Genomic DNA, 26,426 nt, shown 5'->3' with positions numbered 1-26,426 from the left:
TAAAAATGAAACATCTCGTTTATTAACTTTCCTTCATAAATTTGTTGGAAACCTGAGGTGCGTGCGTTCTATGATCGGCTTTTTCATTTCTCATTATTGTATCTAACAAATTGGCATTTCTTTAATCTCAAAGTCAATGCGTTACACATATCAATTGTAAATCCATACCTAGTCTAGAGTCTAGACCGAGCAAATAGAAAGCCTCAAAAAATGCTGTCCAAAATTAGGGTTGGACTATGATCCGAAGAACTCGAGTCTTAATGGGGGGTATTATCGTGATTGCAACAAATTAGGAGAGTTTAATCGCAACTGTAAAAAAAAAAAGAAAAAAAAAAAAGCCTTCTGGAACTCTCTCTGTTAATCTCGACCGATTTGAGTCCCTCACTACATAAATAGAGCTCCAAAAAATTACAGAGCACCATAAACCCTAACAATCCCAAAGCTCACAACTTTCCGATCAGCCATGGCGATCATCTCCGATATCCAAGAGGAGCAGCAACAGAAGTCTCCGCCGCAAGCCAAATCGGCGTCGGGTTCGGGTTCATCGTCGTCGGGGGCGAGAGTGGCGGCGACGTCGTTCAGCACGAAGTTCGATCGGAACAACACGTCGGGGTTTCTGGAGAAGGCGCTGGAGTTTCTGGCGCAGGAGAGCGATTTCATGCGGCGGCCGACGGCGGAGAGGGATCTGGTGGCGATTTTCAAGGCGGTGAGGGAGAGGGAGAGGAAGAAGATGGAGGAGGAGAGGAAGAAGAGGTGGGCGGAGGAGGAGGAGGAGAAGAAGAAGAAGGCGGAGGCGGAGGTGAAGGCTAAGGAGGAGGCGAAGGCGGAGACGAAGGTGGTGGCGGAGGAGAAGAAGGAGAAGGAGGCGGAGGAGAAGAAGGTGGAGGAGAAGAGTGGCAAGAGAGGTACGGATCATTAGCTGTTCAAAGATATGAACTTTTCGATTCGTATAGTTATATGGTTTTATGATATTGTTTGATTGCTGAAACTAGGAATTGAGATGTGTAAAACTGAAATTGTTGAGTAAAGAAGTGTTTTTGTATAGGGTGGAAGACAATGGGATGAAATGTTTGAACTCTAGAATTTGGTTGGAATTTGGCTGAGGAACAATGGGTTTATATAATTTATATGATTGTTATGGTTTTGTTTGATTGGTGGAATTAGGAATGAGATATGTAAATTTGAAATGTTTGATTTGAGATTTTAGGGAAAAACATGTGTTTGCATATGTGGAAGACAGTGGGATAAAATGTATGAACTCTAGAATTGGTTTGGAATTTCGCTGAAGAACAATGTGTTTATATAGTGTGGAAAGTTTTGAATTTGGAATCTGTTAGTAGATGTGTTGTGGTTCTGCAATGTGGTTGTTTCGTATGTTTGGATTTTAGGAAATGTGATAGGATGTGGAGGCTGATTTGGTTGAAGATTCAGTGTGAGAACTGCTAAACTGAAACTGGGTGATTTATGTTGAAGGTCTTGAATTTGTTGTTCTGTGGCATATCTGGAGGTTTGTAAGAAATTGGACATTTTAAACCATATGCATGGGGAAAGAGAATGTGATTGTTGTGGTATTCAATTTCTCATACAAGTGCTAATTGTATCGGCTGCCCCTAGTACACAGAGTATAGTTGTATATTCATCATAATTGTAACTCTGACGTTTTATGTGCAGTTCCAAACAAAGGGAATGGGCTTGATTTGGAGAAATACTCATGGACCCAGAGTCTGCAGGAGGTTAATATAATCATCCCAGTGCCTGCTGGAACTAAATCAAGGGATATTGTTTATGAGGCAAAGAAGAACCGTCTGAAGTTTGGATTGAAGGGTCAGCCTCTTATAATTGATGTAAGTCTGTTACTTTATAATTTATATTACTGGCCTGTCATATACCACAAACCGCTAGCTGTATTATGAATGCATATGGTAGTTCACTACATGGTAAATTTCAAGCAGAACAGTAATTTTGTTAGAGATCATACTTGATCATAAATAGCAGCAAATGAGAATGTGTTTGAATGACTAATATAGTGGTTTGTCATATACCACAAATCACTAGCTGTATTATGAATGCATAATTCCATATAGTAGTTTACTTAATGGTAAATTTCAAGAAGAACAGTAAAATTTGTTAGAGATCATACATGATCAAAAATAGCGGCAAATGAGAATGTGGGTGGATGACTAATATAGTTTTATCAAAACACTGATTATATCCGATGATGATTGTTCTAGTCTGCATTAACTGATATTTCTGTTAAATATTCTGGACTGGTTCTAATGTATGTTAATATTTCCAGGGGGAGCTCTATCAGTCTATCAAGCCTGATGATTGCTTATGGAGCATAGGTATGTTAGTGCATGTGGAATCATGACATTTCTTTCTTGTTCTGTTCACTGTTAAATGAGAATTTAGAGTCCTAAATGGTAATGATGGCACACCTAAATGCTTGTGTTTATGGAGACTGCTTCATGTTAGTTGCTATCTTCTGTAGTACCTGTTATGGAGGAGTACTCACTTGTGGCTGGTTAAGTGATTTAATGGCGTTTCATCACCTTTGCAGAGGATCAAACTGCTGTCTCTATTCTCCTGACCAAACACAACCAACTGGAGTGGTGGAAAGCTCTGCTGAAAGGTGACCCTGAAATTGACACTCAAAAAGTTGAACCAGAGCCTAGCAAACTGTCGGACCTAGATTCAGAAACACGTCAAACTGTTGAGAAGATGATGGTAAACTCTACAGCTGTTTAACTTGTTTCCCACTTTCCTCTTCTTGAAACTTACGAGAACCCATCTGGAGCAATTTATGCTCTTTGTGAACAAATGATTTCTAAGCTCTGTATGTTTTACTTAACAGTTTGACCAGCGGCAGAAGCAGATGGGCCTTCCAACCAGTGAGGAGATGCAGAAGCAGGAGATCTTGAAGAAATTTATGTCTGAGGTAATGTATTTTGGCTCTAATACACTATTGTTGTTCACTTCTAGGAAATTATTTTCTGGCACCTGCTATCAAATTCGCTAATGTCTACGCATCATCACTTTGCAGCATCCAGAAATGGACTTCTCAAGGGCCAAGATCCAGTAAATGGGGTAATGTGGTTGTGCTGACTGATTTTGTTTGGCTTAGAAGTTTGGTGTGCTCTGACTGTGGAACATATTTTGAGCTCAGCTTTGCTTATTTTGTAGTGTTAATGTAAGTAGAAGAGCGTTCAAATGGATTGTATGGATTGCTTAATGGTTAAACTATTTGCTTTTAAGCTAGCACAATTCTCTCTTTCCTTTCCATCCTCTAATCCAACGTCTCTTCTCCCAATTTTATCCTGGTGCTCTGAGCAGTTTTGCTATTTTGATTTCCGAAGTCTTGGCCTCTTCTGGCTTGGACTATGGCCAAGTTGAATTGGTTAGTGTCTGAACTGACCATTGTTCTTGTATATCTTGGAACTGTTTTGAGTATGTTTCGACGGCTACGCAGAGCATTACCAATTACTGCTCCAATCTGGGCAATACCCATATGACATTGTGGTGTACGCCATTTTAGCCTTACGTTGCCAAGGAGTATTGCCCCTCTCGCAAAAGACAATTCATTTTGGCCCTGAGTTGCCCAGAGAATAGTATTGCCCCTCTTGCAAAACATTATGCATTTAGAAAGGCAATTCTCTTCCACTACTTGCTTATTTGCTGGTCTTTAAGAGCTCTATCTAAACCAATTCTCTTCAAAATGAGAAGGAAGGAATGAATAATGCTCTTGTATCATTTTGGTCCAAACCACCATCCAGATCAAGCACCCAAAACTCTGAAGTGTCGAGAAAGGAACCACCCTAGACTGTGGCCCTTGTACTGACCAAGCAAAGCCACACGGCACCCACTCGTCACCTAGCAATCTGCACAGTTCAATCACAAGCCGCCAGGTGCCGACATGCATGCCACTGGGGTCATCTTCCCCAAAAAGGTAACGGTCTAATCAAGGGCACCACCACGAGATTGTCCTATAGTGAGGGAGGTCAATATGAGGCTTGGACACCAAGCAAGAAATAGACCTCTCTTGGTTGTTTATAATATTTGCTCTCTTCCAAGAGTCTGCATCTAAATCATTTCACCCTTTACTTAGAGATCAAAGATGGACTTGTGTTCCCCTCCGGCGTTATTTCGAGTGGTCCTCGTTGTCCGTTGATGAGGTGTCAGGTGTGTGTGGAGTTTTGCTATCAATTTCTGGAGAAAGATCAAGTGTTTATAGTTTATATGCTAACGTGGAAGGAAGACTTGGAATCCTTGTCCTCTCGTTATTATTGTGTCCAGCTAGGTGTTGCCTTCTCTACCTTTTCTTCCGACTTCGATGGCTGTTAAGTGTTAAATAAATTTCGCCATTGTGTAAAGGAAATACAAATTACAAAACAAAACCTCTAGAAACGGTGTTAACGAGTTTGATATAGTCATTGTATTAAACTATTAGTTAATGAAAATAGTTTGCTCTACCTCATAATATATATAGGTGTCGGCCAAGAACGGCATGAAGCTATAAACTTCTGATTAGATTATTGCAGATTTCGCAGCAGGCATCACCATGTGCATACAATACGTTTGATATGCAGGAGCTTTGCTCCTCTTGCTGATATGCTAATTATGCAGTGGCTGTCCCTTTCTGATCTTTCACTTCAGGAATTGAAAACTATGAAAGGTACTTACCTCTTTTAATTAGTTTAATAGGCCTGGCTTTCCCTTAAGGAATTGAAAACTATGGAGGTACTTGACTCTTTCTAGTTTATTAGGTTTGGGGATGAGTTTAGGTTCTTTCTTCAAGTGGGATGTTTGGATGAGTTTAGTTTATTGCTATATTTAACGCTAATGCTGAAAATATCTACATAATCTGAAAATGACGCTTCACCAGTACGTAGTAGGTTAAACTGACTGAATTACCAGATTGACTATCAGCTGTAGATCGAGAAAGGTTTTACCTTCTGGTGACTTAATTTTCCTTGTGATAGTATATAAATATCAGATTGACTATGCTAAAGAAAAACCAAATAGATGATCACGTAGTCATAATGAACAAGAAGGGAAGTTGCTAAATTAGTCATTGTTTACGATGCATCCCAGATAATGAATGACTTAAATCGCATGACTTTCGACTACACTACGAACTAAAAGGCACGGCGGTATCCCACACAGAACAAAACTTTGCATAAAGCACCAAATGGTATATGGGCGCAGACTCAATAATGTGAAATGTGAACTGACATCTTCTATATCTCTCGCAGAGAGGACAAGTACAAGTACAACCAAGTGAAAGTCATGCGCGAACGAATAAAGCTCCTTTATAAACAGTCGAGGCTCTTCTAATATGTGCATGCATATATATATTGATCAAGTACTCTTGTTTGCAATGAAAAAGGTAGAGTCTCGTTCACATCAGGGTTAATTATAAGCTCACAACATGCCAACTAGTTCTTAGATTTTAGCATGCTGGTTGCACAAGTGGGACTCTGCTGCTACATCAACGATAAGCATATACGTCCATGTCTGCGCAAAGCATCTGAATTCTAAGAAACCCTAGCCATATATGCACGCAGTACTACTGCCATTGTGTTTGCAAGGTTGCAATTGTTTGTACATATATCAACTTGTACTAGCAAATTTTCGAGTAAGACAACATGTACTGCACGAGGAATTGAGGAGATGAAATATGCCTCCACTTTGTCGATTTTATGATCAAAATTATTCATTATATTTCACTACAAACTATGAGCTAATTAATCATAACAAAAACGTATTTACCAATCTTCTCTGTAATTCTTCTGATACAGTACTCGAGTCTGTTATAATGATGGAAGGACCTGTAAAATAAATCAGTATTTTTTCTTAGTGAATTTTACCTGGCAATTTCAAGATCTTTTGGTGAAATTAATCTGAAAAATGAAAAATCTCTTTGAAAACAGAAGTATATGATAGAATAAAAAGGACGTCGAAACCTGATGGCTCATTTCACCTAACTTTTGTTTCTCCACTGAGTCACTTATTCTTGTATTGGACGATGATCACTATCCCTACCAGTATTATCAAGTTTTTTCTACCAATATCATAAATTTTCCATATATAGTTGTATATATGACAATGATGTACAGTTGGACACATTTACTAGTACTGATTAACTATGTGAAAACTCAGTCACACTGCACATATATACGAATTTAATCTGTATTATTTTATACATCCCAAGTCTAAATTTCTGATATCATTCTCATCTACCTGATGTTAGTTGCTAGTTTAAATATATGTTCAACTTGTAATCCAGATCATCAGATTGTTTATGGACTCACTAAACTGCACGTACATACCAATCAAAACAGAATAAAATGCAAAGTATATGTCCAAATACTCCAATATATTGCAGTACGTACGTTAAGAAGTTTATGTTGTAGAATAGTTGCTACATTTTCTTAAGTATGTATATGTTGTAGAACACGTGTATACGGATCAAGGTAGGTAGCAGATTGTACGTTAAGAAGTTTATGACTTGCTACGTTCTTCTCTCTTTCTATTTTGTAATTTTTTTAAAGTAACTCTATTTGATCCTCTCGACCTACAAAGTTTGTTTACGTGAAGAAATGTATTGTCTACCTTCACATCAAATCATCAATTAAAGTGTCGGTGAGCCGTGGCTTGGTTGGTTAAAGTGTCTGACTAACAACTTTAAAGTCATGTGATCAAACCTCATTAGACATATGTAGGGTGTGTGAATTATTAATAATTTTTTTTTGTCCTTGATTGATTATAAGATATAGACTAATAATGACAACTGATTATGACACATATGTGCATATACATAACTACGAATACTGGTACACCCTAGCCTAGTATATGGGGCAAAAAAGCGTATATATGCATAGCCCTAAATAATAAAAGTGCATATAGCACTAGTCGCTTTGATCTTTTCCTTTTTTCTTTATGTTTTCTCATACATGCATACTGCATATAGTCATACAAAAACAGAAACATCACTTCAGGTTTTACATCCAAAAGAATCCAAAAAGTGCCTTAAAGTGAGACGACGTCCCCTTGATAGATCAACCACCAAAGCAATTCCAATTGCAATTCGTTCTTCTGGAATTAGAATTGGACAAAAAGCACTACTAGACGATCCTCACCAGCTAGCTAGCTGTGTAATAACAAGAACCCCATCTCTTTCACATTTAACCTGTTCTAGTTTGTAATAATACCACCCCGGCTATGTTTTAATCCCACTCAACCTCCCCGGCCAAAGTACTAGATGCGAAGAGCACCTCTTAATATATATACAGATTTAGGAAAGGAACAAAACAAAGCAAAGTCATGATCAAAAGTGATTAACTAATAAGATGCTAATTAATCCTGCAAATGACCAAGTCCAGTTCACCTCCTCTTCATCATATCAGTAGTATATTCCTCTCAGGTCAACCCAGTGCTGCATAATTCTGTGTTCATTATCAAACCCTAGCTAGCTTTCTCATCATAAACCATGATCCTGGAAACACATACCTAATTTGACACACTAATCATCCAAAGAAAAGAAAGTGTAAAAGGGATACACATTCCCAATCCCCAATATGAATGTTCTAGCTGAAGTGCAGCTTTACAATCATTTCCCATAATCACTGGCAAAGCTACAAGACATTATTTCATTCTTTGTCTGCTAAAGTTCACCACCAAAATTTCTGCTGCCAAGTGCGCCGATCTGAATGCACCAAATGGAAGGAAATGATTCGTCTGGTTTAGGTTCTTTGTAGAGCTAAGCCTCCCTTTTACATTTTCTTTTTTCTATCATTCCAAATGTGGAATATTAAGGTTTTCATGAACTCGCTGCCGTGTACATTCCTTGCTCCTCATTTCTCGATAAAGAAGGGTTAGCGCATATGCTCCACTCTTCTTTGCGACCCTTTGATTGGTTGAAGCTCCAAACTTTTTTTAACCCCTTTTTCTAGCTGCTGCTCGATCACTTTTAATTGCTATATATTCTTTACAGCCAAACTCCATTTTTGTGGCATGGAATTTTCTTTTCGAACTCGATGAAAGCTATTTGACTTGCTCATATTTAAACTATGCGTCTGAAAACGAAACCTCTTAGTGGAGTTTCGTGTGCAAGCCATAGCGAAGATTCATGTTTTCATGATTACTTGATTAGGTTTCGCTTTCACTCTTCCTTTTATAAAACTAATGTGTATATATACTTCAAGTCCAGTTAGATACAACTACGTAGTACGTACAACAATCATCTCCTGCTATATATAATTGTGGTCTCGGATCTCTGCTCATCCTTTTCCTCTTGATTCTGTGTTTATATATTACCTAACATTATGTCATAATTCTTAGCTGTTTGCTTCCATTTGGCTTAAATATATATTATCATAATCAAACCCAAAATCATCAAGAATGATGAGCGCTCTTTCTTCCTTGATATTTAAACCTGTTACTTCATACAGTCCGGCTGAGAATCTTATACCTACGCGTTATTCATTCTTCCTTTTCAATTTTCTTTCTTCTGTTTGTTTCTAATGAAAGTTTTTTTGTATCAGAATAAAAAGCCACACGACTTTGATAAAGTTGTAGCTAAATAGATAATTAGGATGAGATTAGCATGAACTCTCACAAGTTACCAGTAGTGCTGATTGCTTCCTTTTGCCCACAAAATCAAAGTGAACGTATATCTTATGGTTTACTTTGAGTTGGTCACTCTTTTTCTCATTTATGCATTTCGTTTTATGTAAGACTGATTCTATTTATATGCTTGAGTTTGAGAAAGGGACTAAAGTTGGCCGGGTTGACATTTAACCATATTTTTCCTCCAGTAATTCCAAATTGCAATGTGGACGAGTAGAGGTCACCATCTCAAAAGAGAATTTGAATATTTTTGATCAAATTGCTGGACAGAATCTATATATCCTTATAACTTTTAGTTTTACAGCTAATTATTATTATTATTTTCCAGGTATCTAAATATGTATTCCAGTGAAACAAAGAGAAAAAGAAGAAGAAGAAGAAGAACAAACATTGGATTTGGAGACTGCTGCTTTCAGTATTATCAAAGGTCACGTTTTATACTTTTATTTTTGAAACGTTCTGGAAACGTCCTGCTAGCTAAGCTTGAAAGTAACATTCTCTTAGTGAAGAACAAAAGAGTTACTAAGGTCAAAATTAAGACCTATTAACACGGTTTGCTTATGACCTCTACATTTTCTTATGCCACTCTAGTTCCTATCCAGTCTGCATATATAAAACACGAGTTCTTTGTCTCCTTCCATAATCTTTCAACGCCACCATGAATCACCCCCTTGATTAATAACTCAAGCAATATTTATAGGTTGTCTTGTAACAAAAACTATTCCATGCATTGTGAGGTTATTATGTCCTAACACGTCTAGCTCAAATGTCAAATATTATAGGCAAAACTAGTCAGATATGCGACACTTCTCATCATATAGATACTAAATGTTATTGAGAAAATCTTTCGACTATAATTACTCATTGAATCATCTTCCATGACATTATTTTAAGATATCAGGTTCAAACGTGATTTATTAATTTGATGGGATGCTCAATCTTCAAAATACAGCAAATGTGATTTTTATGTCATATATATAGTGAAAAACTGATAAATTTGCCAAGAAATGAAAAAGAACTTCCTAGAATTTGACTGTACAATATATGTGAACAAAAGGTTGAAACTGTACTGTCGGCCAACATGTGATTGTTGATCAAGGTGAAAATATCTCTGAATCCATATTTTTCCCTTTGCACTCACTGTTGATTATAGAAGCTAATGGCTGGGGTACAAGCACCCATACCTTACTGTGATAACTTTGTTCTAAGCTAACTGACCCCCAGTGAACCTTAAAAGTTACAGAGGCTGCAAGCCTAAACAAGAAGATGGGAAACTATCTTACAGTAAAATCCAAAATGCATTGAACTTGAAAGTGTAGATTGATGACCACAGTGACAGTGGCCAGTGACACAGTGCAGCCCACAAACATGTCCACATATTTTAGCTGATGCAACTCATCTCACTTATACAAATTGCAATACAATAATGAGTATATTTCACAAATCACAACCAAAAACCAATAAAAATGATAAAGTAATATATAAAAAAGGGAGCATGATAATTGACATGGGGACAGTACATTAGAAAAATGATTGTGTCTTTTTCCCTACTTTGTCCTCATTATATGATATCATCATCACACCCAATATTTCTGAATACTACTCCCACTCATTATTACTCATATAAATTCTCTCTCCCAGTAGCTCAAAGTCACAAAAACCTAAAACAACCCCTTGCAATTTGGCTACTCAGTTTCAGTGTGTCTCTGTTACTCTTGCCTTTTGCTTTGTCTTGGGTTTTGGGAAGGAGGAGATATTTTATCAGGTTTCTCTGTTTCAAAGCTTGTGACTTTTCAAAGAGAGAAGATTGTGGGTTTTAGAGAATGTATGCAGAGACTGGGCTCTTGTTCCCTTATTTCCAGAACACCCCTCAAGACTTTCAGCAGTTGGAGGAGTTCTGTAGAAACCAGAAGTTCAATGTTTCAATGGTAACCCTCTTTCTCTTTGAACGCATGTGTTGTTAATTTTCATGAATTTGTGATATTTGCCTTCAATTTTCTTGTGGATTTAGCTTGATCTGCATTGATTTGATTGTTTCTGAGATGGGTTTGGACTGATTCAGTAGAAAGTTGTGAACTTTGGTCTTGGTGTGTAAGTGTATAATCTGATAAACAACACTGAAAGCCTCTGTTTGTTTCTTGAGAAAATGGGATTCTTCATATATTCATTGTCTTTCTTTTTACAAAAACATAATCTTTTGACAATCCTTGTGCTGTTGGTTTGGTTGCTGGAAAAAAGAATGAAAAAATGTAAAATTTTGGGAAAGTAGTTGCCTTGTTTTTGAGAATTTGAGTTAGGGAAAAGAAACGGTGAAAAAGTCTATAGTGATGGTGAATTTGAGATGTTTGACAATTGAAGAACACTGAAGTCTTATTTTTGTTTCCAAATATTTATTCTTCTGGAGAGAATTTATCTTATCTATGTTTCTCTCCAGCTGTAGTCCATGGAGGAAGGGATTCTCTCCATTTTTCTGAATCCAAAACACTGTAAAAGTGTTTTAATTTTACAGTATCTGGGTTTCTTCAAAATCGAAAAGGAAAAAGAAAAGAAATTTCGATCTTTTTGTTGGCTTTATTTGCTCAGGGCATGCATGGTAAACAGCTGGAGCTAGCTTTATGAGCTGGATCTGGAAAAGGATAAAAGGGGAAGTTGTTTAGTTGGAGACGTTTTCATACTTCCGTGTTCTACAATTTCTCTGTTTTTTCTCTGGTATAGTGTCTAGTTTTGTAGTTGGAAATTTAGCTTTGTCACCATATTCACACTAATGCTAACGAGGAAAAGATGCAAGTTGTTTTATGCTTTTGAGTGAGAAAAGGGTAGAGGAAAGGTAAAAAGTGTTCATCTTCTTGGTCCTCATTGATTTTACTTTTGATGTTAAAACTGCACTTTTGGAGAGGAATTCATATCATATCTTTGGCATTAGCAATTTCATTAAGGCCTAGTACTGTATCACTTGTCCACTTGTTCATCTGAATTTTATGCACTGCTATCTGCAATGTTTTTACTAGATGGCCGACCAATATGTTAGTCCTCAACTCAATCTGCATTAGTAAGGATCGTATATATGACCTTCAAATTTCAAAGTCGTATGCTTTCTGTTTGTTCTTGTAGCCTTTTAGTGAATGCTAATACTTCCAACAGCAGTTGCTAGTTCACATCTAGGTACTACCATTTGTCTAATAGGAATGAAAGTTAAACTTTATGAACACTGATTGACTTTACATCTCCTGAATGAGACTTATATCATCTCCTGAAGGTTCCGGTGAATCGTGGTATAGGTTTTCTAATTTTGATTGTACTTTGTCTATGGCAGAATAACCTTGTTGAGGCCTCCATGATATCAGAGTACGACCTGGGAGAGGATTGGGATCTTTTTAAAGCTCCGGAGCCTATCATTGAAGAACCAGTTCTTGGCCTTGATATCATGACAGCCACATCAATGATGTCTTGTGGGGAAGATGTCATCTCCTCTCAAGGACTCAAGGCTGCAGACATTGAATCACTTCAAAGTGAACAGCTATTGGATGATGTTTTCTATGACAAGGATATCCTAGAAAAGGATCCAACAGAAACACCACTTTCTGAGGTTCTTGATATCAAAATTCCTGATTTGGGAACAGATGGAAATCAAGTTCAAGAAGACAAACCACTTCGTGACATACAATTCCAGAAAAGTGGCAGCTCAGGTTGTCTAAGCTCAATGGAGTGGATGCAAGGAGCTTCAACGAAGCCTAATTTTATGGATTTACCTGGAATGGATCTTGCTGCTGCGTATAGGATTCGGAGGGCATTTAGTGAAGGAGATATTAAGGTCAGATATAGTTAGTTTAGTTGCTATTTTCTTTTCATAATTAGGAGATTCAAAATATATCACTTCATACAAAGTCAAGACAGCACTTATCTACAACACAGAGATTGGGTATAGAAGAGGTTATAAATTAATGAAAAGGCATAATATGATTAAAGGAGACACCGGTATCTTAATGACCATTTGAAATCTGTGAATCTCTTGCCAAAATATAACTAAATCCTTGTTATATAGCATTTAGACTGCCTATTCAGTCTATTGAAAACCCCTTCCTCCCAGTGGACCACCTGTAGATTAATGCATGTGCAACTGATGTCTAGAAATTAGGGAATCATTTCAGAGATAGGATCTCTGAGCACTTCCTATATATGCATCGATCATATCATTTATTTGCAATCAAGCTCTGCGCAATTTTGACTTTGTACCAAAGTCTGAGAAATGTTTAGACATGTCTGGCCATTTTCACAGGATGGGGCTGGGTCATTGATACTGAGTTTTTATGACAGACTCTTAGTAGCGGTAACATAAGCCTCGTCCATCCTCCTCTTGAGCGGTCAATTATCATCACCAACTGCACCACTGAGGAACGCAAGGAAAAGCTTTCAAGATACAGGAACAAGAAGACAAAGAGGAACTTTGGAAGGAAAATCAAGGTAAATCCTGATCTGTAGTGCTTCTCTTATATTATATTTAATAAATACGTTATACAGAAACTAATCACCTCAAGATATAGTCAAGATTCAGGACTGCATAGCCATACACAAACAAAAACGGCATTTGTCTTATGCATGCTTTATACAGATTGTTCACACTACTATTATAATATTTGATGGCCGGCATAGTAATCAAGCATTATCGGTTTGTTATGTTACATGTCTTTTCATCGGATATTCGTTGGGTTCTTTGTGAGGATTAAGTATATTAATCTTTGTATACTTCCCTGGGGCTTTTGATCTATAAATATACATGGATGCTTTGCCAATAGTGGCTTAAATTCTTAATGCTGCAATATGCTTGCTGCTGTAACCATGACCAACTGCGGCTGCCATCCCAGAGTTACATGGGGGGACCATTTCAAAAGCCGAGATTCATGTCTGTCAGAATATGCATGACTTTTGATGCTCGAATTGGTGGAACAGCATTCTTAAGTTTCAGATCTACTAGCTTTCCTTGAACTACTGTTTTCACCACTTGGGCTTAAGCTGATCCTGTTTTGAAGGTTAGAAACTAATGAAATGCTTTTCTTTCAGTATGCCTGCAGGAAGGCTCTTGCAGACAACCAGCCGAGGATCCGTGGAAGGTTTGCAAAGACTGAAGAAACCACTTATGCCAAGAGGCAATGACTGATGACTTATTATGCATTACTAAGAATGTAGGAATGAAGTAGTTGCTAGGTTCCGATGATGTAATATGGAAGAGATCAGTAGTGGTATTAAGCCTGGCATGATGTAGTAGACTTGGACTCAGTTTAGGCGCTCAATAAACCAGCCCCCTCCTCCCCCCACCAAAATCTTGCTTCATATTTCATCCTTTTCTCGCTGTAATAACCTTCTTCTCTCTACTCTAGACCCTGCATCGCCAGTTTCGGATGTAAATAGGGTATGTTAAATAAACTGGGGAAGCAAAAACTAGTTGTACTTGTTCATATTATGGTATGAAGGAAAATCTTATGGTTTCTCACTGTGTATCCATGAATTGCTTTCTTGAAGTAGAGTCTGTAGAGATGTGTTTATTTCAAGGGTTGTTTTAAGTTTTAACCTCTTTTGAATGATGTTATTATGACATCTGGTTTTCGCTGAAATTGAAAGACAAAACTTAAAAGGAAGGTTACTACTTTTACTTCCCTGAGCATACAACTCGGTCAGTATGGTACAAAGGAGTAACATATATCTGCTAAGACTTGGTATAATGGAAGCTCTGCAGTTCAACTATGAACACAAGATTTTAGCACACAGACTGATCAAGTGCAACTACTTGTTTTTTGTTTTTTTGGTAGTAGAAATCAGTTTGGGATAACCAGGTCTTTGGGCCATATGCGGATAGCCGGTTACCCATAAAGTGGGCCGTTTTTGTTGTTTTGGACCTGCCGGTAGTTTTGCCTGACGCCGGAGGATGTGCAAAATGTTGCTCTGAAGTCTGAAGTTTCAGATCACAGGTTGTTCTTATTTTCTTTTCTGAATTTTTGAACCACCTTCTCTTTTTCACATGCTCCAAACTTATGCAGATATTGTTTTGTTGTAAAGATTTCCATACATGCAACAAAGTACAATCTGTTTCTGTTTGCATTCTGCGAGTGCCAGATTGCAAGCCTTTTGCTCAGAAACCACAAAGAATGCACCAAATCCCAAGGGAAATGGAAAGCTTGCTCCTCCTCTCATTTTGTGCTCTCAGAAACTTAAAGACTAGCTCTGAGATTTTGGGTCCCATATCATCATTCCCTAAACACCATCTTCTAAGTAGCATAGTACGTTTCTCTGATCGATCTCCCTCTTCTTCTCTGTCTCTCTTCTATCAGAAAGCTCATTTGTTCTGAAAAAGCAGCTCCTTCCAGACCCAAATGCATGTAAGCTCCTCAGAGACAATAAGTGCGAGCAAAACATGGGCACTGCGAGCAAAACATGGGCACGAGCTAAGACTAACATAAGCCAAACCAACCTTGGGTAGTGCCAAACTCTAGTACAACCAACATTACCAAAAAGGGAAACTTAACAGAATTCCAACATTTTTGGAAGAAGCTCAGCACCACCATCTTTCTCTTATTAATAACACCGTGCCCAGTCAGCCACCTATATACAGTGTGTGTACACTCATGCATAGCTCAAGCTGACCCAGATTACAACTTTGTATTTGATTCTTCATTTTCTTCTGCTACATCTACCGGTTGACCTTTCCAAGTTTCAACTCTTCTTCTAAAGCTTCAACATATTATAAACAGAAGAATAGGAGTATCAGACACAACTCTTCCTCATGATCCAACTTGCTATTCCAAATTAAGGTCTGCCGTGATTCATCATTATATAGCTTTTGCTTTCTCTAAATAAAAAATTGCACTACTTCTTGTCTACACGACCAAAATCCAAAGACGCCGGACTCTGTTCATTTTTCTAAACCCACTTACCGACCTCTAACACCCACCAATACTTCAAACTAGAGGTCAAGGCCATGCCCCTTCTTCAATATCAGAAACAGAGCACCAAACCAACCCTTTTGACAAAAACCATGAAAATCGAAGAGATGTGAGATCGTCATGCTCACAAACACAGAGCATCACTAAATCTTCCATATTGTTTTAGTCAACTAGATTAGATCATAGATTAGTTGGTCCAACAACCAAAAGCAAATTAGAACGAAATAGTTTACATGATTAAGACAGATATAAACGGTAACAGTATTCTCTCCTGTTAACAGAGCAACCCCAACTTCAAAGATGTACCCAAAATAATTGGTGGGAAAATTTCGTGCTTTTCACTCCCGTGAAGATTCTCAGATTTCGTACCTCAAAACCCTATCCTTCTTAATCTTGATTCATCAGTCATGACTCATGACTATGTAGAAAACATAACGAAATGGAAAACAAAAAGAAAAAAATAAAATCATAAAGTTGAAGAATTTTCGAAATTCTGCCGCCCCTATATCTCCGACGACCACCAAATTTACAGAAAATTTATCTACAACAGTCCATGAATCAAACCCATTAAAATTTTCATCTTTCAACTTGCTCATACTTCTCCAACCCAAAAAAATGAAAAAAATTGTGAAACAATTTCAGTCTCAATATATCAAACTGCCGCTACCTTCAGCCAAGAACTTGCAGCTTTCAAAAACGATCATTTCCCATTACAAATCGACCAAACTTTGGTTACCAAAATCATTTCTACGTGCACGAATTTTAAACCCTTTATCGAATCCCACGACCCAAATCGGATTTCGAAACCGAAAACGGACACTGGCATTGTAGTAGCTCAAAGTTTCCAACTTTCGTGGAACAAACTCTGCTACAACAACCATGGCAAACCCAAAATGGCCATCGAAAATAAGTAACTACACGAAAATTGTATAAATTCAAAAAAACAAACCCAAAGATTGGCCATGACCACCATTGCTCTGAAGAATTGTGCTCTAAACACGTAAGGCGCACGTTAGTAACTCACACACATCTCACCTCACTCTTCTCTCTCTCTAAAAACACACACTTTTGCAAGATAACGCCGACCCTTCTCTCTCTCTCTCTCCTCACTCTCTCTCTCTAAAATAAAAAGACGAAAAAAACAGAGAGACAATATCGAAGAAAGACTCGCAATTTTCCTCGAGTATTATCTTTTCTTTCTCTCTGTCTCTCTGGGCTTTCTACACAATTTGCATTGCAATTCGCATTGTAATCTTTTGTATTCCATTTCTCTCTCATTCTCTCTGCAGCAGTTGGAAGCTTCCCGAAATAGATAGATCCCTATTTCCCTGTTGTGTCGATTTGTATCTTCCAATCACTCCCTTTTTGTTCCGTTGAGTCAATTTTGCGGGAGAGAAATTCCGGGGAGGACGGAGTTTGGTGAATTGAATTGGCTCTGTTTTCGGCAATCCAATTTGGGGATTAGGGTTTACAGCCGAGGTTGGGTTTTTTAAGGTTAATTTCTCGAAGGAGGAGGTTGAGTGGGTATTATGCGGATGTGATAATCTAGGTTTTTTGTTTTCGAGGAGGATGATAATCAAGAAGAATCTGAAATCGCAAATGCCGAGTCTGAAGCGGTGCAAATTGGGCGATTCCGAGGAGGAAGAGAGCTCGGGGAGGAAGAAGAGGAAGACCAACGGGTATTACCCGCTCAATTTGCTCGGTGAGGTCGCCGCCGGGATTATTCCGGTGAGTTTTCGGGGCTTGCTTGGGGCGGAGAAGGGTGGGTTTTCGTGGTGCACGGAAGTGTCGTGCTCGCCGCCGCCTCCGGAGGAGGAGGAGGAGGAGGCGGTGGTGGAGTCGAAATCGAAGGCTGGTAAGTCTGCAAAAGCCAAGGCGGCGGAGGTGTCGAGGCCGCCGCTGGTGAGGACTTCGAGGGGACGAGTTCAGGTACTGCCGTCGAGGTTTAATGACTCGGTTATTGAGAATTGGAAGAAAGAGAGCAAGAGTAATGTGCGTGATAATGTGGAAGATGAGAAGCCGAGCTTGAAGCCCCAGAAGAATGGGAAGAAGGTAAGGAGTAATGCTGAGAGGATTGGGTATGGTTCAAAGAAGTATTCGGGTTTGTGTGAAGATGAAGAAGAAGAGGAGGAGGAGGAGGAGGAGGAAGAAGAAGAAGAAGAAGAAGAAGTGGAAGAAGAGGAAGAAGAGGAAGAAGGGTATATGCCGTATAAGAGTTATAACATGAGGAAGTATAACTCCGGCTCGCGTAGTACACTCACTTCAGTGCATGAGCATTTGGTTGGAAATGGCAGGTGTTCGGTTGTGGAGATTGTCGATGAACATGAAGATGATGTAGAGGAGGCAGTGAGGATTTCGAAGCAGAGGAAAGACGGGTTGTATGGACCAGAAGACTTTTATTCCGGTGATATAGTGTGGGCAAAGCCGGGGAAGAAGGAGCCCTTCTGGCCTGCCATTGTTATTGATCCAATGACGCAAGCGCCGGAGTTGGTTCTGAGGGCTTGCATACCTGATGCAGCCTGTGTCATGTTTTTCGGGTACTCTGGGAATGAGAACCAAAGGGTATGGATTATTTCTCTATATGGAGTTTACTATTTATGGTTTGGTGTTATTTAATGTTTAGGAGAGTGTGGTTATTTAATATTATGGTGGTTTATGTGATCTTGAGCAGGATTATGCCTGGGTTAAAAGGGGATCGCTTTTTCCGTTTATGGATTATATAGGCAGGTTTGTGGTTGTTGCGGTTTGAATAAGCATTTAAAGTGCAATTCAGTAATCCCGTTGTGGTTAAGTAGTATTTTTGCATGATATAGGTTTCAAGAGCAGTCTGAACTAGGAAACTGCAAGCCTTGTGATTTCCAGATGGCAACTGAGGAGGCATTTTTGGTGGAACAAGGATTTACAGAGAAGTTGTTAGCAGATATAAACATGGCAGCTGGGAACCCAGTGTATGATGAATCTCTACCTAGAGGAGTTCAAGAGGCTACTGGTTCCAATCATGATCTGGACTATCAGTTTGTTGACCAGGCAAGTTCTCCTAAGATCACTTTTTTTCAAAGAGTACGTTTTTTTATCTCCGTCTTAGTGTTGTGTAATTACTAAAACATAGTAATGACTGCAGAATTGCTCAAACATGCTCGAAAATATGATTGAAATGAATTGCAGAACTGGGTTTAATGGACCTTTGCCTACTCTTTGCTTTGTTATTGAGAATGTAGCAGAACCGTTCCTTTTACTAAGGAATTCAAAAATGAGACATGCAAACTACATTGGTTTTCTCTGTAATATAATCATAAAAGTTATATCTACACCTTAGAAGGCCAATTGTCATTGAATTTTTTATTTATCTCCAAGCAGGACATCTATAGGAAGAATAAATATACAAGAGCCTGCGAAGGCTGCGGCTCGGACCTCAAACTGCCAAAGAAACTGAAGGTTCCAACTTCTGGAGGTCATTTCCTTTGTAAATCATGTGCAAAGGTAGCTTTTAACAACCTGCCTATTTTGGGTATTCTTATGTTAGTTTTGATTTATTTTTATTTTTTTATGTTTTTTAAGTCTCCTGCATTCTGGCTTGTAAATTGTTCATATATCATGACCTTTTTCTTTTTGGCAGTTAACAAAACCGAAACATATTTGTGGCATATGCAAGAAGTGGAATCATTCTGAAAGTGGAAGTTGGGTGAGTAACCTTTAACTAATGATAGGGTGGGTGAATATTATACTATGTGTTAGAACTGGTGTTTCTTATTAATTCTGTTGAACTTTACTTCGGAGCAGGTCCGGTGTGATGGTTGCCGAGTATGGGTGCATGCAGAATGTGATAGAATTAACACCAATTATTTTAAGGTCCATACACCATACCTAATATCATATTTTCTTTTATTTATTTTTTTCAATCAGTTTGCATAATGATATGAAGAGATTTTAGATTTCGCTGACTTTGTTATTTCTTTTTTGCAGAATTTGGGGGGCATCACTGATTATTTCTGTCCTCCTTGCAAAGTAAAGTTTAACTTCGAATTGTCAGATTCTGAAAAGGAGCAACCAAAAGTCAAGTAAGTCTATGAGTCTATGAATTGTGTTAATGTAATTCGTTCATAGCAATGTTCTGTTGTTAGTTATTTTATGAATTAATTTATCATCCCTAGTCCCTGACGATTATGAATATCTGGTGCAGATCTAATAAAAATGAGGCACAACTGGTGCTGCCTAACAAGGTTACTGTTCTCTGTAACGGTGTGGAAGGCATTTATTTTCCAAGTCTTCACTCGTAAGCATAAGATTGGCTTCTCCTTTGGTTTTTAACTCTATCTTGAAAAGTTATGTTGTTGTTAGTCTTGTGTTTTCATAATGTTTATTCTTTTCTTGTCTTTTCTCACCTTATGAGGCAGATCATTTACCGATCACTGTGACATAAGATTTTGGAAGTAATTCGTTCATATCCATTTTCTCTTATGTGTCAGTGTTGTGTGCAAGTGTGGGTACTGCGGGACAGAAAAGCAAGCACTTAGTGAATGGGAGCGACACACAGGTTCCAAGTCCAGAAATTGGAGGACCAGTGTCAGAGTTAAAGGCTCCTTACTGGCACTGGAACAATGGGTCCGTACTATACTTTCAGATATATATGATATATATAATTTTTTTATTTTAACTTGTCTAGTAGTATGCCGATGGTCTCTCACGGACATCAAATGTTCTTAATTGACTTTGCAGATGCTTCAGCTAGCAGAGTTTCATGAAAATGCTCTTGTGTCTGTTAAACCTCCTAAACGACCTTCTATAAAAGAACGGAAGCAGAAGCTGCTTACTTTTTTGCAAGGTATTTTTCTTTTGCACTTGTGGGCATATGAATGTACTTTTCAATAAGCAGGTGGGGAGATGTAAACTAATTGCATTTCCCTGGTTGCTATGACAGAAAAGTATGAACCGGTTTATGCGAAGTGGACAACAGAACGATGTGCTGTATGTAGATGGGTTGAAGATTGGGACTACAACAAAATCATCATATGCAACAGGTATTGACAACATGGTGATGTTCATTATATCATGATGGCTGACAAGCAACTGTTACAAAGGCAAATATTTAATGCTTTGTATTTCAATCAGATGTCAAATAGCCGTTCATCAAGAATGCTATGGAGCAAGACATGTCCGAGATTTCACTTCATGGGTGTGCAAAGCATGTGAGAAACCAGAATTCAAGCGAGAATGTTGCCTCTGTCCTGTTAAAGGCAATTTTTTTTCTTCCCAGAGTGAATTTGTTGAGTTCTATGTTTATGAAGTTTTAGTTTGCTATAGTGATGTCATTTTCTGATCTGGTTTGCTTCATGCTGTTGGCCCACAGGAGGTGCTTTAAAGCCAACGGATATCGAGACATTGTGGGTTCATATTACTTGCGCTTGGTTTAGACCTGAAGTGTCATTCGCAAGTGATGAGAAGATGGAGCCTGCTCTTGGGATCTTGAGTATTCCATCTAATTCTTTTGTTAAGGTGGATCATTTGTTCTTGTATACATCTTTTATGATATATGTCACTATAAATACATTGAAATTGACTTTTGAGCGCATGAATATGATACTGTAACAACATGACACTAATCCTTTACATGCGAAGTAAATTTTTCAGTAAAAGAAAACAATTTTGCACCACACTGATGGATAGTAACCTAGGCAATATACATTGAACTAAAAGAGTAGATGTGTTTTGGGTTAATAGGTCTATAAATGATCCAGAATGCAGCCATTTATCTTGATTGTTCTTTGTCATTTTCATTGTTATCTTAGTTGAATACTAATCAACGGCTTTCTTTTGCCACCTTTGTTTCAGATTTGTGTTATCTGTAAGCAAATCCATGGTTCATGCACGCAATGTAGCAGGTGCTCCACTTATTACCATGCCATGTGTGCATCCAGAGCAGGGTACCGCATGGAGGTTAGATTCTTATTGTTTTTTGTGTTTTCGTTATTGCTCTGTACTTTTGATGCATGAGGAAGAATGTTTCTTACTAAGTTCATATATTGTCAGTTTGTTCTGGTTTCTAAAGTTGTTGCATCTTTACTTTTAGTTGGCTTGTTCCTTATCCTCGTTTACAATATTGCTAATAACTGCATTCTTTCTATGCAGTTGCACTCTCTAGAGAAAAATGGGAAACAGATTACGAAAATGGTTTCCTACTGCGCTTATCACAGGTATGGATAGTCATTCCCTTGACCCTCTTTTCTCTCAGATTTATTTATTTATTATTATTGTTATTATCAATGCCTCTGAATTCTTGTCATTTTATTCCTCATTTTGTCCTTCACAAGCTATAGTTTGTTTGTTGCAGGGCTCCAAATCCAGATACGGTCTTAATTATACAGACTCCTCTAGGAGTGTTTTCAGCCAAAAGCCTTCTCCAAACTAAGAAGAAGCCTGGTTCAAGGCTAATTTCATCTAATAGAATAAAGTTGGAAGAGGTTCCAACTGTTGAAACCACTGAACCTGAACCTGAGCCATTATGTTCTGCAAGGTGCCGAATATTTAAAAGATTGAAAGATAGTAGAAAGGTATTCTACTATGATCTTTGCCTTCCCGAATTATGATACTGTCACTATGCACGTACATTGATATTGCTTATATAAAATTGGGTAAAACTTGAAATTGAAATTTCAGCCAGCTTATGGCTTGAAGAATTTTCAGGTGTTGGGGAAGTGTTGAATTTTATAAACTTATTATGGAATATAATATCGATCGGGATGACAAATGGATGACATAATGGGGTGGATCAGTGTGCAGACTATTCAAATTTAATAGATATTAGCTATCTTTTCTCACTGTTACTTTTTCTGATGGCTAGAGAACAGAAGAAGAAGCTGTTGCTCACCAAGTGATGGGACATTCCCATCATCCCTTGGAAGCAATTCGAAGTTTGAACAAATTCAGAGTAATTTATTTCCCTTTTCTGTATTGGATGGTATATATGTTTGTTTTCATTCATTTCATGGAGGATGTCTAACTCTAGATGACATGTTTTCTTCTTTAACAGGTAGTAGAGGAACCTCTAACTTTTTCATCTTTTAGAGAACGGCTTTACCATTTACAGGCTAGTATTTCCTTGTTATCCATTCAATATTCTTGGCTTTCCTTATCCCTTTTTTCCTTCCCTGTTTCTTTTTGTGACTATTTTGGATGTATGTATGACTGCAGAGAACCGAAAATGATCGTGTTTGCTTTGGTAGATCCGGGATACATGGATGGGGTCTCTTTGCACGCAGAAACATTCAGGAAGGAGAAATGGTATGTAGCAACATTGGTCAAGTGTATCAACTTCCATTATGTCTGCAACAGATGCCGATCGTGTTAAATTCATTTGAAAACACAATGGACTAAGAAGCATGTCTCTCTTTCAGGTTCTTGAATACCGTGGGGAACAGGTGAGGGGCAGTGTAGCAGATTTGAGGGAGGCGCGCTATAGATCCGAAGGCAAAGATTGCTACGTGAGTACCTTCTTTGCTAGTGGTTCAAATTATTTTCGTTATGATTATTTCTAGTTATGTTGGTTTAGTTTTGTTTTTGAAGGCTTATATTTACCCTTGTCTCCAGCTCTTTAAGATTAGCGAAGAAGTGGTAGTAGATGCCACCGATAAAGGAAATATAGCACGGCTGATCAATCATTCGGTAAGTCATTTTGAAGAAGGAAGCCCTTTTTGCCTGTTGTTTCCAGTTATGATCTCACACTCACTGTTCTGTGTATAGTGCATGCCCAATTGTTATGCGAGGATCATGAGTGTTGGTGATGAGGAAAGTCGGATTGTACTTATTGCAAAGACTAATGTGTCTGCTGATGATGAGCTAACGTATACATCTCTCCTCTCTCCCTCACTATTCTTACGCCATCATTCTTTCTCTGAGAGCTGCTTGTAATGTATTTGTTGGTGTTGTGGCAGGTATGATTACTTGTTTGATCCAAATGAGCCTGATGAATTCAAAGTTCCTTGTCTATGTAAAGCTCCCAACTGCCGGAAATTCATGAATTAGTAGGAAGGACGAAAATGATATGTGTGCACTTTTGCTGCACTTGCACAGCCATTGTTTCACCGCAAAGAACAAACACTAACCCATTCCCCTACCCTGCGGGATCTCACAGTTCATATACCGAATTTGTATTTTTTTCCTAGGAAAAGAAGAAAAAAAAGAAGAAAAGAAAGTAGAGTACTGTTTTGCTTCTGTTTATATATTTTTGGGTGGACAAACTTCTAAGCTTAATAAAAGCTATAGTTTTTGGTTGTGGGCTGTTGTGTATATTTGCCTTTCTATGAAGTAACCATGTTCGTTTTCATTGGAATTGTACCATTGGTTTTGCTATTCTAAGAGAGACAGTTATCCCACTAGGAATGAAGAAGTTGCTCAAATAGGCCAGTTGGTAATCATAAAACTTCAGAACCCTCCTAAAGAGGAAAATGAACTCAATATGTGCATGAAACAACTTGAAGCACAACTATCGAGTCGGAATCTGTTTGATCAGAAGAACACGGCGTTTTCTTCCAATCCAAGTACTCATCCACGGCGGATCACCAGAGACAACCCGGTAACCGGCATTTGCATACAACTCCCGGGCACCAAAATCGTCTTCATAAGCTCGGAGAGCAAGATACTGAAATCCCCACTCAGCTGAGAGCATGTCACAAGCTTTTAGTAAAGCAGTGGCTACTTTCTTCCTCCTGTGAAAGAAACCATTGCCCTCTAGTCAAAATATCTTAACTTTAAACAAGAGGAACATAACCAAGTGTTTGGGGACAGTTAGAACCTGAAACTCTTGAGAACAGCTATGCCGGACACATAAAGATACTCATCTGCATCAGGTGGGAGATGCTCTAGTACATTCTGGTCTCTTGATGCTGTGAGATCAACGACGCCCACAAGCTCTTGCGACTCTGAAGTGTCGATGAGTGTAGGCTCTGCTACCAAACAGGCATACCTGTTACATTATGTTGATCATATCAAAATGCTGCACTAAATGAAGGATCACAATTTTTCAGTGTAAGCAGTAAGCTCAAGATCCCAACTGTTATGCAAAATGAACAAACTTTCATTTATAAAAAGTCAAGATCCCATATTTCAATCTCCAAAATTAGTGCTTTACCTATTTGGGGGAGAGCTCCGAAGTTTATATACAAGCCCGGATAACACTTCAGCCTGCAGCAATCATTTTAAACAAAATCATGACTGAAAATGAAGAACAAGAACATAATCCCAAATGATATTAATTAACAAAGCAAACCTGGAAGAACTGGAAGAAGAAATCATTGAAGAGAAACACAGGTTCATGAAATGCTTCAGCTTGAACTTGAGCTGCCTGCCTTACCTCATCTCCATTTCTAAACAAACTCCTGACCTTCCAACCATATTCACTCACCAAGTACTTGAACTCTCCCGTACTATCAATACCAAACTTTCCACTCCCTACAAAACCCACTTCCTCAGTTGATGAGCTACCACTGCTACTACTACTGGAGGAGCAATGCACTACACAATTTGTGATCAATCTAGTCCTCCTAGCTGGTCTAGAAACTGTAGTCAATCCATAGGAGAGTTCTGATATGTTGGGATAGCTTGCTAGCAGATGGGCCATATTTACATTTTGGTGTTGTTTCATTCAAGAATGACTGAAAAACCATAAGTTGTAGATGGAGAGATAGGATGTGGGCACCAGTGGCCATAACTTGTGGTTCTAGTTCAGGCCAAGATATTAGTGCGCCACGTGGTGAAACAATTACAAGGTTCGCTATACTATTACAGCACGTTTGGTACGCAAAACTGTTATAGTCAGGACTAATTCCATAAGCAGTCCTGGACTCTTTATGCTTGGCTTATCGTTGTTTTCTACGTCCCGGAATGACCAATCTAGGACTACATATTTTGGTCGGAGCTTGTGCTTGTTTTTTTTTTTTTTTTTTTCCCGGCTAACTTCAACGTGTTTGCAACACATAGTTTGAGCTCGTCTTCCCCGTTGGCTTTTCCATCTTTCATACTCGATCAGCAGCTTGGTCAACCTGAACGAGGACAATTATGTTCTGGGTTTTAGAGAGTGAGGCCAGAGTTTGGTTCATTGTGGACGGTGGCGGAATGGTGGTGATGGGTTGCAACAGAACAGAGGCCGCCAGGGCTGTCAAGGCGTCGTCAAGCAGAGACCATCGGACCAAGCTTCTTTCTTTTTCTTTTTCTTTTTCTTTTCTGTAAAAAAGAAAAAATTGTAAATAAAAACAAATCTTGCGGGCTAGGCGGACACGAGCTGGGCCTAGGCGGAATCAATGTGGGCTGGGCCTGCGGACTAGGGGATCCACCATTTAAAAAAAGGACAAATATGGGTGAAAAGTAAAAATAAAAAACGGAAAACAAAAATTAAACTGTTGTGGGCTAGGCGGGCAAAGGACGTGTCTAGGCGGTTCCACGTGTCATGGGTCCGACAGGCTGAGGGGGTCCACCATTTAAAAACGAAAAAAATAAAAAAAGGAAAACAAAAGTTAACTTCTGTGGGTCAGGTGGACATGAGGTGTGTCTAGGCGGTTACACGTGGCGTAGGCGTAAGCGGGCTGAGGGGGTCCACCTTTAAAACTAAAACTGTCAGTTCGACCTAGACGAGTCTCTCGCCGGCGGCAATCGATGAACCAGACTCTGGCCGTCAACGGCTGCTGTTTCTCATCATCTCGATTCTCGTCACACTCCAGTTCATGCTTTTCGATTCTAGTAGTTAATCAAAATTTCAAACAAAAACAAAAAGAAAAAAGTTCAGATGGGCTATGTGTTTCTTCGAACTGATTTGGCTAGAAATTTACAAATCCTTGTTTGATCCTAGACTTGAATAACCCCTTTCGATCTCCG

The 26,426-nt window shown here is 38.6% G+C and overlaps 4 protein-coding genes across 4 annotated transcripts; 3 read left to right on the top strand and 1 right to left on the bottom strand.

Annotated features, from left to right (window-relative positions):
- The first annotated feature begins 417 nt into the window (after positions 1-417).
- LOC101311133 (protein BOBBER 1-like) lies at positions 418-3,274 on the top strand. Its single transcript, XM_004307932.1, has 6 exons — positions 418-905; positions 1,672-1,844; positions 2,297-2,345; positions 2,561-2,727; positions 2,855-2,938; positions 3,044-3,274. Exons 1-6 carry the CDS (start codon positions 464-466, stop codon positions 3,080-3,082), a joined length of 954 nt encoding a protein of 317 aa, XP_004307980.1. The 5' UTR covers positions 418-463; the 3' UTR covers positions 3,083-3,274.
- A 7,000-nt stretch (positions 3,275-10,274) lies between these two features.
- Positions 10,275-14,111, top strand: LOC101310555 (zinc finger protein CONSTANS-LIKE 1-like). The gene is made up of 4 exons (XM_004307930.1): positions 10,275-10,556; positions 11,942-12,439; positions 12,943-13,089; positions 13,687-14,111. Exons 1-4 carry the CDS (start codon positions 10,452-10,454, stop codon positions 13,777-13,779), a joined length of 843 nt encoding a protein of 280 aa, XP_004307978.1. The 5' UTR covers positions 10,275-10,451; the 3' UTR covers positions 13,780-14,111.
- A 2,606-nt stretch (positions 14,112-16,717) lies between these two features.
- LOC101310266 (histone-lysine N-methyltransferase ATX5-like) lies at positions 16,718-23,953 on the top strand. The gene is made up of 25 exons (XM_004307929.1): positions 16,718-17,042; positions 17,132-17,828; positions 17,928-18,125; positions 18,235-18,290; positions 18,377-18,627; positions 18,952-19,043; positions 19,180-19,245; positions 19,344-19,412; positions 19,527-19,621; positions 19,744-19,836; positions 20,030-20,165; positions 20,280-20,385; positions 20,482-20,581; positions 20,673-20,797; positions 20,911-21,056; positions 21,393-21,497; positions 21,690-21,754; positions 21,892-22,111; positions 22,402-22,488; positions 22,591-22,647; positions 22,752-22,841; positions 22,955-23,041; positions 23,148-23,222; positions 23,301-23,401; positions 23,492-23,953. Exons 2-25 carry the CDS (start codon positions 17,133-17,135, stop codon positions 23,580-23,582), a joined length of 3,207 nt encoding a protein of 1,068 aa, XP_004307977.1. The 5' UTR covers positions 16,718-17,042; position 17,132; the 3' UTR covers positions 23,583-23,953.
- On the bottom strand, positions 23,594-25,777 carry LOC101310838. The gene is made up of 4 exons (XM_004307931.1): positions 24,826-25,777; positions 24,688-24,740; positions 24,352-24,522; positions 23,594-24,265 (listed from the first exon to the last, which is right to left on the bottom strand). The coding sequence occupies exons 1-4, from the start codon at positions 25,198-25,200 to the stop codon at positions 24,043-24,045; spliced, it is 822 nt and encodes a 273-aa protein (XP_004307979.1). The 5' UTR covers positions 25,201-25,777; the 3' UTR covers positions 23,594-24,042.
- Positions 25,778-26,426: the final 649 nt, after the last annotated feature.

This window comes from Fragaria vesca, linkage group LG7, assembly GCF_000184155.1.
Source record: "Fragaria vesca subsp. vesca linkage group LG7, FraVesHawaii_1.0, whole genome shotgun sequence".
In the NCBI taxonomy this organism is placed as follows: Eukaryota; Viridiplantae; Streptophyta; class Magnoliopsida; order Rosales; family Rosaceae; genus Fragaria; species Fragaria vesca.
The sequence above is the reverse complement of the archived record's forward strand: the minus strand, read 5'-3'. Positions and strand labels throughout refer to the sequence as shown.